This window comes from Symphalangus syndactylus, chromosome 3 (assembly GCF_028878055.3).
Source record: "Symphalangus syndactylus isolate Jambi chromosome 3, NHGRI_mSymSyn1-v2.1_pri, whole genome shotgun sequence".
NCBI classification, from domain to species: domain Eukaryota; kingdom Metazoa; phylum Chordata; class Mammalia; order Primates; family Hylobatidae; genus Symphalangus; species Symphalangus syndactylus.
The window spans coordinates 13,653,985-13,666,620 of NC_072425.2; the positions used below are offsets into that span (position 1 = coordinate 13,653,985).

General features: G+C 42.6%; 1 protein-coding gene and 1 non-coding gene across 12 annotated transcripts in view; both read right to left on the reverse strand.

The window, feature by feature from the left end:
* The window catches only part of NUP214 (nucleoporin 214), a 109,275-nt gene extending 96,768 nt beyond the window's left edge, over window positions 1-12,507 (reverse strand). For all 11 annotated transcript variants that reach the window (XM_063635755.1, XM_055270640.2, XM_063635753.1 and 8 more), the window contains exons 1-9: window positions 12,323-12,507; window positions 10,340-10,535; window positions 9,577-9,728; window positions 8,533-8,731; window positions 7,130-7,200; window positions 5,039-5,102; window positions 4,490-4,593; window positions 2,695-2,801; window positions 1,705-1,771 (exon numbers count right to left, since the gene is read on the reverse strand). In XM_063635755.1, the coding sequence (XP_063491825.1) occupies window positions 1,705-1,771; window positions 2,695-2,801; window positions 4,490-4,593; window positions 5,039-5,102; window positions 7,130-7,200; window positions 8,533-8,731; window positions 9,577-9,728; window positions 10,340-10,535; window positions 12,323-12,490 (1,128 nt within the window). In that variant the 5' untranslated portion in view covers window positions 12,491-12,507. The remainder of the gene's footprint in view (window positions 1-1,704; window positions 1,772-2,694; window positions 2,802-4,489; window positions 4,594-5,038; window positions 5,103-7,129; window positions 7,201-8,532; window positions 8,732-9,576; window positions 9,729-10,339; window positions 10,536-12,322) is intronic.
* LOC129479941 (U6 spliceosomal RNA) lies at window positions 10,969-11,070 on the reverse strand. Its single transcript, XR_008656864.1, has one exon. It is a non-coding gene; the product is annotated as a U6 spliceosomal RNA (small nuclear RNA).
* Window positions 12,508-12,636: the final 129 nt, after the last annotated feature.

The window sequence follows — 12,636 nt, forward strand, 5'->3', positions numbered from 1 at the left end:
TTAGCCAGGCGTGTTGGTGCATGCCTATAGTCCCAGCTACTTGGGAGGCTGAGGCATGAGAATCGCTTGAACCAGGAAGGCGGAGGTTGCAGTGAGCCAAGATGGCACCACTGCACTGGGTGACAAAGTGAGACTTGGCCTCAAAAAAAAAAAAAAAAAAAAAAAAAAAGATACCACCAGAAACGAGGGTAAAAAACACCAATTAAAGTTACAAACGTTCACCAAGATAAGAAATTCAAACAATGCTATAACTCTTGAGAGGAAGGAGGGGACTGGGGGCCAGATCATCATTTGTCATACAGTCAGTAAGGTCTAAAACTAATAACCAATTACTAGTTATAAAGCAGATTTTTCTTTAGGGATAAGGCGGCAGCATTATAAGAAAATGTTTACAAATTAAAAACGGTCCCCTCTAGAAAGCAAACAGGTAGGGCAGGGGTGATTCTTTTCACTTATAAGCCCTTCTCTACTATTTACTTTTTAAAAACATGAACACAAATTATTTTGATAGAAAGTAAAAATAAAATTGTATTTTTAATGTGTGAACATATGAAATACTTGTGCTAATAAGAACTTATTACTGAGGTCAATCTAAGATAGTTCTAGAGCAGCAAATCAGATGGCTGAACTCTGGCCTCATCCAAAAGCAGCCACCCCTAGACAATGAGAGCCATGCCCCTCCTAATGGGTCACCTGGCCACCCAGAGAGTGACAGATAAATGCCAATGGTTGAAGAGGCACAAAGTACCTATCTATGGGTGGAGCACAAAGTATCCATGTGGGGAGGAGAAGCACTTGCTTCTTATTTACAAGGGTGCACTAAAGATTTTTAAGTTCAAGGCAGTTTTAAAAAGAAGTTTCCCTTCTTTTGTTGTGCCCTCTCTATAGTCATTCTGCAAAATCTACAAGTGGACAGCGCACCACCACTACCTGGGCCCACCGTGTCCCTGCAGGAAAGACAATGTGAAAGAAGGTCCTTACATGCAAAGGTGCTTTGCTCTTTCTGACAGTTTTTCAAAGTCAAACAAAGTATTTCTGGTGAATCACAATTTAGTGTCATCTGCATGTTTTTCTTTCATAATTGAGGATGGATTATCGTTAAATTGTATAGAAGGAGTAGGTTCAAGCAACAGGAAGAAAACAAAGATGACAAAACAGGACAAGGCAGAAAAAGCCTCCTACGCATCGGGCATACTCCAGTTGGAGGTTAACTGCATAGTATGTTTCCACAGACAGGGGATGGATCCTAAAAGAACAGAAGCGAAGAAAGTGCTAAGTCTGACACCCGTGTTTCTCCATGCAATAGCCAAGCCATTTGGCCAAGGCACTCTGTCACTGAAGCTTTGCTGTCACGCAGAAACTTGATAAAACAGATGTGAGATCATGCACACCTTAACCACATATAGTTAATTCCCTCCAAAATCTTTTTCAGAAAAGTACCATCAGGAGTTTGTGACCAGCCTGGCCAACATGGCGAAAGCCAGTCACTACCAAAAATATAAAAATCAGCCAGGCGTGGTGGCCCGCGCCAACAGTCCCAGCTACTTGGGAGGCTGAGGCACAAAATTGCTTGAACTTGGAAGGCAGAGGTTGCAGTAAGCTGAAATTGCACCACTGCACTCCAGCCTGGACAACAGAGCTAGACTGTCTCAAAATAATAATTAAAAAAAGAAAGCACCACAAAAGTGACAAAAAGAGATTTACCTGATCACTTTGTCGAGCAAGGATACTAACTTCTGTTGAAGCCGCAGATGCTGCCAGCACTAAATCCCTTAAAGAATAAAACCAGAGACCATTACGTTCAAATACAGCAATAGTTCTAAGCTAACTTGGGTCTGCAGGTAACACCTGTGAGGGCTGCCTCCACATGTCAAGTAGAGAGTAAGGTTTTCTATCTGGTTGAACAAAGGTGGGAAGATTCTAGATGTAAAGCTGAACTTTTTAGTTTCTGTGACAAAGCCCTGTAGAATCAGCTCAGTGCCTACCTACATGAAGACAAAGACACAACAGAATCAAGTCAGAGTCCACAATCAATATGCCATCCAAAGGCAGAATAATGTAGCTAGAGGGATGCAAGCTTTGCTTTGAGTAATCTCCATTCCAAAGGGCAACTCTGCTCTCAAGAAACTTTTAATATATTCCTTGAATATCAATATTTTCATAAGTCATCACTAGGGGTTATTGAAAAAATTAGATTTTTGAGATTAGTATGTATTTAAGATAAATAACTCAAGATTGGGGAAACAGAAATAATAGTCAGAAAGACATTATCAAGAATCAGCTGAAAATATGTTCAAGGCATCTCAGCCTCCATTTTCCTCTGTAATAGAAAAGATTTCAGGCTGGGTGCAGTAGCTCACACCTGTAATCTCAGTACTTTGGGAAGCCAGCCTGAGCAACATAGCAAGATCCCATCTCTCCAAAAAAAAAAAAAAAAAAAACTTTAAAAATAAGCTAGGTGTGGTGGCATGTGCTTGTAGTCCCATCTGGGAGGCTGAGGTGGAAGGATCACTTGAGCCTGGGAGATCCAGGCTTCTGTGAGCTACAATCGTGCCACTGCACTCCAGCCCGGGTAACGGAGTGAGACCCTGCCAATCCATCAATCAATCAGAAAAGATTTCAACATGGGACAAAGTGACTCAGGTGTGATCTTCCACTGAGAGGAGGAATGCCCTGTCCAGACTCTCTGCTCACCATTCCTCAATGTAACTGAGGTAGTAATGATGCTGTCTCTCCGTGCAGCTGCCATAACAGGGCTCCATAAAGTTCACAAATATCTCAGGGTGCTTTTCTTCTTTTTTCTACAATGAACAAAGCAAGAAAAAAAATTCTCACGTGCAATTTTTCTCGGATCCTACAGTAAAAGAATCTCAAATGATACATCATTTAAAGTTATATGAGTATATTCACTCAAAGTCCAGATATACGGACACGGTATAAAGGCAGCACTTAGTACAAGGAGTACAAACATTGGCCATCAACCAAAATGCATTTAAACTCTGTTCTGCCACTTTCTGCCCATGAGACATGCAGATTTTCCAACCTTCCTTATACTTAGTGTTCTCATGTGTATACTAGACCTACTAAGCCTACTTCAGAGGCTACTGTAAGTGTAAAATGAAATGATACATATAAAACTTCCAGCCCAGTACATGAAACATAAGTAGCAGTTAATAAATACTAGTGTTAATATTATCCCCCAGAATAGAAAAAACCTCTAACTAATCTTAAAACAAGGCATCTAGATAAACATATTTTAAAAATTCAACCTTATTAGAAACCCAAAAGAGTTAAAAACATCTTTTTCAAGTATCAAATTGGCCTCCCTTGACACCCAATCTCAAACACATACCAGTTATCTATCCCTAACATGGCTTTATTTTCTCCATCACTCTTATCAGTCCTTGATCTCACATTTAGTATTGACTATCCCATTAAAATGTAAGACCAGCCAGGTGTGGTGGCTCAGACCTGTAATCCTAGAGCTTTGAGAGATGAGGCAGGAGAACTGCTTAAAGCCAGGAGTTCGAGACCAGCGTGGGAAACAAAGCAAGACCCTACCTCTACGAAAAATTTAAAAACAGCTGGGTGTGTTGGTGCATGCCTGTGGTCCCAATTACTTAGGAGGCTGAGGCAGGAGGATGGCTTAAGCCCAAGAATTTGAGGCTGTAGTGAGCTGTGATCGCACCACTACACTCCAGCCTGGGCAACAGAGTGAGATTCTGTCTCTAAAAAATAAATAAAAATTAACAACAACAACAAATTTAAAACCATAAAAGCAAGCCCATCACCTTGATCACTGCTATATACTCAGCTTTAAAGCAGTGCCTAGCACACTGTTGGCATTAAATATTCGAGAGCAAATGAAGTAATTTTAAAAATCAAGATACTGTCTTGCTTTTCTAAAATTTCTTTATCGAGTTAACCAAGATTCATAGTTTATAGCTTAAGCAAAATCATTTTTTTTTTTTAACCTCAGAACAAAACAGTAGAACATGCTGTGGACACTCCAATTTTAGACCCCAGGCCCACGGTGCAGCATGGAAACCTTATACCTAAAGTTGCATAATCACTGTCAGTAAGTAAAAGAACCTGAAATCAGGCCAGGTGTGGTGACGCACACCTGTAATCCCAGCACTTTGGGAGGCCTAGGTGGGTGGCTCACTTGAGCTCAGGAGTTCAAGACCAGCTTGGGCAACATGGCGAAACCCCATCTTTACCAAAAAAAAAAAAAAATTAGCCAGGCATAGTGGTGTGCACCTGTAGTACCAGCTACTCAGAAGCCTAAGGTGGGAGGACCACTTGAGTCCAAGAGGTCCAGGCTTCAGTGAGGCGAGATCGCATCACTGCACTCTAGCCTGGGCAACAGTGAGAGCTTGTTTCAAAAAAAAAAAACACACACACACGAAAAACCTTGAAATCAAAGCCTCCAGCTTTATTAGAAGACTTCTCTAATTCTCAAACAATGAAATTTCTTTCACATGCATACCGGTAGCAGAGCCATCACCACATCTGGAGACGTTTCCAGAGTCCCATCTGCAGCAGCATACACTATTGTGAAGACGTAGGTACCGATCCACAGCACATCCAGAACTGAAAGACACATCTTAATCAGTAGGTCATAAAAATGACAGCAACTAGATACAAGAAAAAGCAGCTTATGTTTGGAATAGCCACCATGGATAAAAAAAAAAATGAGAGGCCCAGATTTCATTGACTAAATATAATGCACAGGTACAATGACCCAAGAAGTCCAAACTCATCCCCAAATGGTAATTTTTCTGCCGGATTATAATCAGGGCAAATCATGAAGAATTGTAATAAAAAGTCGGGATCCATTTCGTCATTTATCATGAAACACAGATGTCACCCAGAGGGCCGTAATTTACACTGACTTAATTAGCTGTTTGAAATAGTGACATTATTCATAAAGCAAACACCAATACCTCACTGAGCAGGTACATTACATGATTTTGAATTTCCGTAATATACATAACATGTCGTTAGAGGTCAGCCCAATAAGAAAAGCAGTTGTTACCTCTGACAGGATGATCTGACTCATAAAACGGAGGACAAGGAATGACTTTTTTTTCCTGCAAAGTCTGAAAGAGATTTGGAGCAGAAAATAAAGTATTAAATGAAATAATCCCTAAACCAATCAAACTGTCAAATCTAATCTACTCCTTAGATGCCACCTGTTCCATCTCCTTGGCCAGGAGAGATTGAAGAAACAGAATAGGGCTATCTACTTCCAGGACTTCATTCTACAGAAATGCATGAATGTGGCTGGGTGTGGTGACGCATGCCTGTAATCCCAACACTTTGGGAGGCCGAGGCAGGTGGATCACCTGAGGTCAGGAGTTCGAGACTAGCCTGGCCAACATGGCGAAACCCCGTCTCTACTAAAAATACATAGCTGGGTTTGGTGGCGGGCGCCTGTAATCCCAGCTACTCGGGAGGCTGAGGCAGGAGAACTGCTTGAATCAGGAGGCATAGGTTGCAGTGAGCTGAGATCACGCCATTGCACTCCAGCCTGGGCGACAAGAGCAAAACTTGGTCTCCAAAAAAACAGAAAAGAAACGCATGAACATGTTCAGATATAGGTAATGAGAGTAGTCAATGCAACACCATTTGCAGCAGCAACGCCACTAGCACAGATGCAGACAATCATCAATAGTGGAATAAAGCTGGGCGAGGTGGCTCATGTCTGTAATCCCAGCACTTTGGAAGGCCAAGGTGGGCACATTGCTTGAGCCCAGGAGTTTGAGACCAGCCTGGGCAACATGGCAAAAGCCTGTCTCTACAAAAAATACAAAAATTAGCTGTGCATGGTGGCAAGCGCCTGTAGTCCCAGCTACCTGGGAGGCTGAAGCGGAAGGATCACCTGAGCCCAGGAGGCTGAGGCTGCATTGAACCATTACGTTATCACACCATTGCATCCCAGCCTGGGCAACAGAGCAAGACCGTCTCTCAAAAAAAAAAAAAAAAAAAAAATTTAAGGCAAACAGCAAAGCAAGAAAATTAAATAAATTGCATTATCTTTTCACAGGTTAGTAACCTAAAAGATTATGTACCAAATTTCATGTAACTTTTGGTAATAACAAATAAGAAACATAACCTTAACCTTAAACTTATACCACCTACATTCACCACTCTGCTCCCCTCCTCGCCAGAGAACAGTCTTGAGGAAGAAGGCACAACAAAGGCCTTAGCACCACCTGTGAATCCCTCCTTCGTGTCCAGGCTCAACAGACATATGTGGGTTCCTTGCAACTCAATTGATATTGAAGGATATTTGTGAACATTATTTCAAGAAATTCACAGGGAGGATGACAGAGTGCACATGCAACAACAAGAGTATCCATTTTCTTTGGTGCCCATAGTCAGAGAAACGGACCTTTAAAGACGGACTCAGTTAAAAGACAAATACTGTGCTTTAACCCAGAGTGATTCTGCATTATCATCATAGCTTTTTCACTAACTCTTTTCCCTTAAGCTCTGTTTTTATGGAATGGACTGAAAAAGGTGGGGAACAGTGCATAGCATATGATCACATTTTACATAAAAAAACACAACAAAAAAATGCAGCTACACATAGACTATTTGTATAACATCCAGAAAAGTATGGAAGGCTACCTACTCAACACAACATAGTGGGTGCCTCTGGAAGAAGGATTATGGGAAAGGGAAGAGTTCCACTCTTCATTCACTGATGGATGTGTTACAATGAGTATAAATTACTTTTTTTTTTTTTTTTGAGATGGAGTCTCGCTTTTTCACCCAGGCTGGAGTGCAGTGGCTCAATCTCGGCTCACTGCAAGCTCCGCCTCCCGGGTTCATGCCATTCTCCTGCCTCAGCCTCTCCGAGGAGCTGGGACTACAGGCGCCCGCCACCACGCCCGGCTAATTTTTTGTATTTTTAGTAGAGACGGGGTTTCACCGTGGTCTCGATCTCCTGACCTTGTGATCCACCCGCCTCGGCCTCCCAAAGTGCTGGGATTACAAGCGTGAGCCACTGCGCCCGGCCATAAATTACTTTTTAATAGGAAAAACAAGAAAGATACTCCCAAACCACCCCCCAAAAAGTGGGCAACTTAAGAAAAATTTGAAGTTCAAGATAAGAACTTACAGGAAGATACTGGACCACAGTTCCATTCTGTTTTCCCACTGCCAGCTGCTTTCCTTTGGGGCTCCAGCACACTGAGCAAAGACAATATTACCAAATGAAAACAAGAAAATGGAGCAAACCAATGAGATCTATCACACACAGCTAATTATCAATTCTCATTCCTCTGCCAGTCCATGGAAGATTGTAGGATCATCTCTATCAGACAAAGTGGAAAAAAGTAAAATCATTTTAACGATATAAACCAACTGATTTATCACTGGGCTATTGAATTGAAAGCTAAAAATGCTTTTTCAATAGATTACTGCCCAGAAAGCTGCAAAATACAGAAAGCTCTGCAGTCTTTGGATAAGACAAGGAGAACAGAGAAGGTTTCCAAATACCAAGAAATCACTGACCGGGCATGGTGGCTCATGCCTGTAATCCCAACACTTTGGGAGGATGAGATGGATGGATCACTTGAGGTCAGAAGTTCGAGACCAGCCTGGCCAACATGGTGAAACCCCGTCTCTACTAAAACATACAAAAATTAGCTGGGCGTGGTGGCGGGCACCTGTAATCCCAGCTACTCTGCAGTCTGAGGCAAGAGAATTGCTTGAACCCAGGAGGTGGAGGTTGCAGTGAGCTGAGATTGCGCCACTGCACTCCAGCCTGGGTGACAGAGCAAGACTCTGTCTCAAAAAAAAAAAAAAAAAGAAAGAAAGAAATCATTCTCCTGCTCCCATTTAATATTTCAAATGCTTTTCCGCCCAAAGGTATAAGTGACTTTCAGAGTACCACCATTACAGATCCAGAAACAATTATTCTCAAAAAACACTTCTAAACCAGCTGTACCAAAATATTTCTCCAGAAACCCCAAGTACATTCAGGTTAAATTATGTATGCTGTTTGGCTTCAAGGACATTAACTATGGGTACAAAGAATACTCTCAGCCGGGCACAGTGCCTCACGCCTGTAATCCTAGCATATACGGGGTAGAGGAGGGCAGATCACTTGAGGTCAGGAGTTCAAGACCAGCCTGGCCAACATGGTGAAACCTTGTCTCTACAAAAATTAGCTGGGCATGGTGGCGCATGTCTATAATCCCAGCTATTTGGGTGGCCAAGGCACGAGAGTTGCTTGAACCCAGGAGGTGGAGGTTGCAGTGAGCTGAGATGATGCCACTGTACTCCAGCCTGGGCAACAGTGAGACTGTCTCAAAAAAAAAAAAAAAAGAATACCTTCCATCCTTAACCTCCTTCGCCACAAAAAAAAAAAAAAAAAAAAAAAAAAAAAAAAAAAAAAAAAAAAAAAAAAAAAAAAAAAAAAAACACACACAAAAAGCTATCCACTTTCACTTCTAGAAATCAATTCTTAAGTAGATGACCATGATTGTATGTTACGGTGTGAAAGCCTTTATTACTCACCAGAGGTTACTGCTACCGTGGAAGGAAGAGTTGCACATACTTTCACTGTTTCCGTGACTTGCAGGACAGCAATACTACCATCAGCCAGACAAACTGCCACCATGGAAGGGACAGTGGGGTTCCACTTCATATCAATCACCATGCCTCCTGCATCTTTCAAAAGCTTATGATAGGCAAATGGGCGTTTTTGCTGTTTAGCCTTTTAAAACAAATATGCAAAAGTGAAATAAGTTAACAAGTAAATGCAGAGACATTTAATATTCAATGACATTTAATATGCAGAGACATGAATTTAAATGCAGAGACATTTAAATTCAATTACTGAATATACAAGGTATCTCAAATCAGTTTATTTTTCTCCATAACCATAAAAAAAGATTTAGTTTTATGCATCAATCTATTTGCTATAGACAATCTCAACACAACTTTGAAAATGGCAATCAATTATTATAACATGCTTCAGGGACTCTCAGCAGGGGAATGCACAATTGCAAAATAACCAATAAATAGCAGACAATAGATTAAAATCTTGGCTCTGCTTCTTAATAGTGTTGGGACCTTGGACAGTTACTTAAACTCTGAGCCTGTTTCTCTACCTATAAAATGAAGACAATAGTACCTACTACATAAGGCTGTGGTAGGCATGAACGAGGGACAAGGCATATAAAGCACTTAGTACAGAGTCTGACACACACAGTCAGTATAAACACTCGCTATTATTATTATCATTCTTAAACTGCTTGGAATGGAAGAACATCCAAAATGTAGGAACTTTTGACATTATCTATTCATCTATGACTTTGGGCAAGTCACCTAAGCCTCCTGATAACAACTTAGGGCAGACGGCGTTATGAAAGAATTTCTTGAAGTCCTCCCTTCTGTCTCAAAGATCTATGATTCTATAATTAAGGATTTTTTTTTAAACCCATATTTTAATCTACAGAGAGACTTCAAGGGTTAACCTACGAAGCTTCCAAGTTATAATTCAACACAAGGAAATCTGCTTAGGATTCTCATGTTGACATCACGGTAACAGTAGCTTACCTCATTTGAGAATGTGCGAACATCAAAAAAAGCAATAATGGAACCATATTCACCGGACATCATGCACACAGACAGAGTGAGGTTATCACAGCTCAAGGCCAGGTGATGGACTGGGAATTTCATAGGAACTAGCAAGCCTTGGACCTTATCAACTATGAAAACAAAAAAATACAAAGCAGAAAACAGTATGTTCTAAGCATAAAGCCACAACCTCTACCCAGTTCAACGTGAAAAAATTTTTGCATCTACATAAACACACATACACCCCGATACCCAGTTATACAGATAAATCTTAACTTTCTTAAAGATATATGATGATGCATTAAGTATCCCAGGAATTCTTCCTCATACAATCTGGGGAAACTAACTGTGGCTGTTGCCCTTGTTGAAAATATTTTTGCAACAATGCTCTCAATAGTACACATCGCCAATAGTTTGGATCATACCGTTGTGCCAACTAAAACCCATGCCAATAAAACCCTTCCCCCAGAGAGCCAGTGCCCAAGTTCAACTGAGCAAAAATAAAAGTATGGCATAATGGTTAAGTTCTTCCCTCTTGAGCTGAGAGGAACAACTCATGTAAGGAGAAATACAAAGGACCAAGGAGAAAACCTAGAAAGGCTTCCATTAATCTTCTTGGGAGTCAACCTTCAAACTGACAGCAGTGTTCATTTCAGTATTAGAATGACTTCTTGGGAAGGAAACCCAAGAGCATGCCACCATACTCCTCTCTCTACTTTGCAACATAAACCAGGGAACTTACCTATTTTATTGGGATCATCTCCAGGTTTATTTTGAATAAGAAGATTTTTAGTAGGAAAAATCTGCAAGCCACTGGCTCCACCAGCAAAGACCAGACCATATTTGTTGGACACAGCAAGCAGACTCGAGCGTTCCTTGGGCAATTCCTCAGGGGAGTCAAAGATTCTCACCTTCTTTAGCGCTCTAAACTGAAAATCCTGTTGTGAAGAATCAAAACAAGATCAATTCAATAAATAAAGAAATTAAAACATGTTATATTCAGTAAACCCAATTTCAGTACAACAAAAATATATATTACTGAGACCAAGGTCTTTCTCAGTTGTCTTTTTTTCTTTTTTGAGACGGAGTCTCACTCTGTCGTCCAGGCTGGAGTGCAGTGGAGCGATCTCAGCTCACTGCAACCTCCGCCTCCCAGGTTCAAGCGATTCTCCTGCTTCAGACTCCCAAGTAGCTGGGATTACAGGCGCCCGCCACCATGCCCAGCTAATTTTTGTATTTTTAGTAGAGACAGGGTTTCATTATGTTGGGCCAGGCTAGTCTCGAACTCTGGACCTCAAGTGATCCATCCGCCTCAGCCTCCCAAAGTGCAAGCTCACAGGCATGAGCCACCACGCTCAGCCCTCATTTTTTTCTGATATGGAAGACTTCACGAATTTGTGTGTCATCCATGTAAAGGGGCCATAATAGTCTTCTCTGCATGATCCCAATTTTATATGTGCTGCCAAAGGGAGTGCAAGATTATCATCTTCTAAGTCTGTGGTTCTATTAATAAAACCGTTTTTTCTTCTACCCCAGCATATCTGAGGAATATGACACAATCCCATTAGGTGGCTCACCACAGGTGATGATTCTCAAAAAATAATCACTATTCTAGGACGGCACGGTGGCTCATGCCTGTAATCCCAGCACTTTGGGAGCCAGAGGAGGGCGGATCACTTTAGGTCAGGAGTTCGAGACCAGCCTGGCCAACATCGTGAAACCCAGTCTCTACCAAACGATATAAAAAATTAGTTGGGCGTGGTGGCAGGCGCCTGTAATCCCAGCTCCTAGGGAGGTTGAGGCAGGAGAATCGCTTGAGCCGGGGAGGTGGAGGTTGCAGGGAGCCGAGATCATGCCACTGCACTCCAGCTTGGGTGACAGAGCAAGACTCTGTCTCAAAAAAAAAAAAAAAAAAAAAAAAAAAACACTACTCTAAACATGGTATTACTATCCCCTAAATGCATTTTAGTGCTTTACTGTTCACACAGATGCCTAAAATCTTCCCGCAACTTACTTCTTTTCACTATTTAAAACAGATGTAGCCCGTCTGCTGTACCCTCATTCTGTCACAACCCATATAAGAACTATTAAACACACCATCCTGAAGTTATCTCTGGGGGATTCCCACGTTGCTATCACTGGGACCATTGGCCCTCCCTTTAGGTTCCTGACTTTAGGCTGATATGCCGATGTCAAAATAGTCTTCCTAGTCCAATCAACTAAAGCTTCCGCAGGATGGATGACCTTCCCTGACTCTACGTTAGGCAAGCCCGTATCACCTTCCAGAAGTACTGGGAGAGCAAAGGTCTTACATGATGCTGACTCTCAGCCCACCTGTCAAACGTGACTTTAGGGAAATTACTTTCCGAGCCTCGACTTACTCCTCTACGTTAACGACTACTTCGTAACGCTGCCGCGATGACTACCACAGTGCCTGGCACACAGTCAACGCTCAATAAACAGTAGTTATTGCCACTATTGTGACCGCCACAGGAAATAGCTAGGGTAACTCAAGAGCCGTGCACGAGACCAGGATGGGACTGGGAACCTGAATTCGGTGGGGCTATCAAGCCAGCGGCGCGGCAGACGCGCTGGTGAGAACTGTGAACGCGGTTAAACTGTTCAAGCAGGAGGAGGGACAGCCGGCACCGCGCTTCGCCTTTCAGCTGGGCCTAAGGCAACGCCAGGACTAAAGAAGGGAGGGAGGCCCCGGTTAGTCTCTGACCTTCATCTCCCGCTCGGGAATCATGGTATCCATCTCGTCTCCCATCGCGCCGCCCTCAGTGTGTCGAAGCAGCCAACGCTGCCTCCCACGGCCTTGCCCACGGAACCCAGGCCGCTCTACAGCAAACTTCCTTCCCTCAGCGCCAGCGGCGCGCAGTTGACCCCGCATTTCCGGCGCGCTTTGGTGACGTCAAGCTTGGGCAGAGGAGGCCGCGGAACCTAATGAATTCTCGCGTTCTTCCGGCCGCCGCTCCCCATTGGCCAGCTCATGCTGAGTACGGGCGTGGCCGTGAGGCCCCTGCGCCTGCGCCCTGG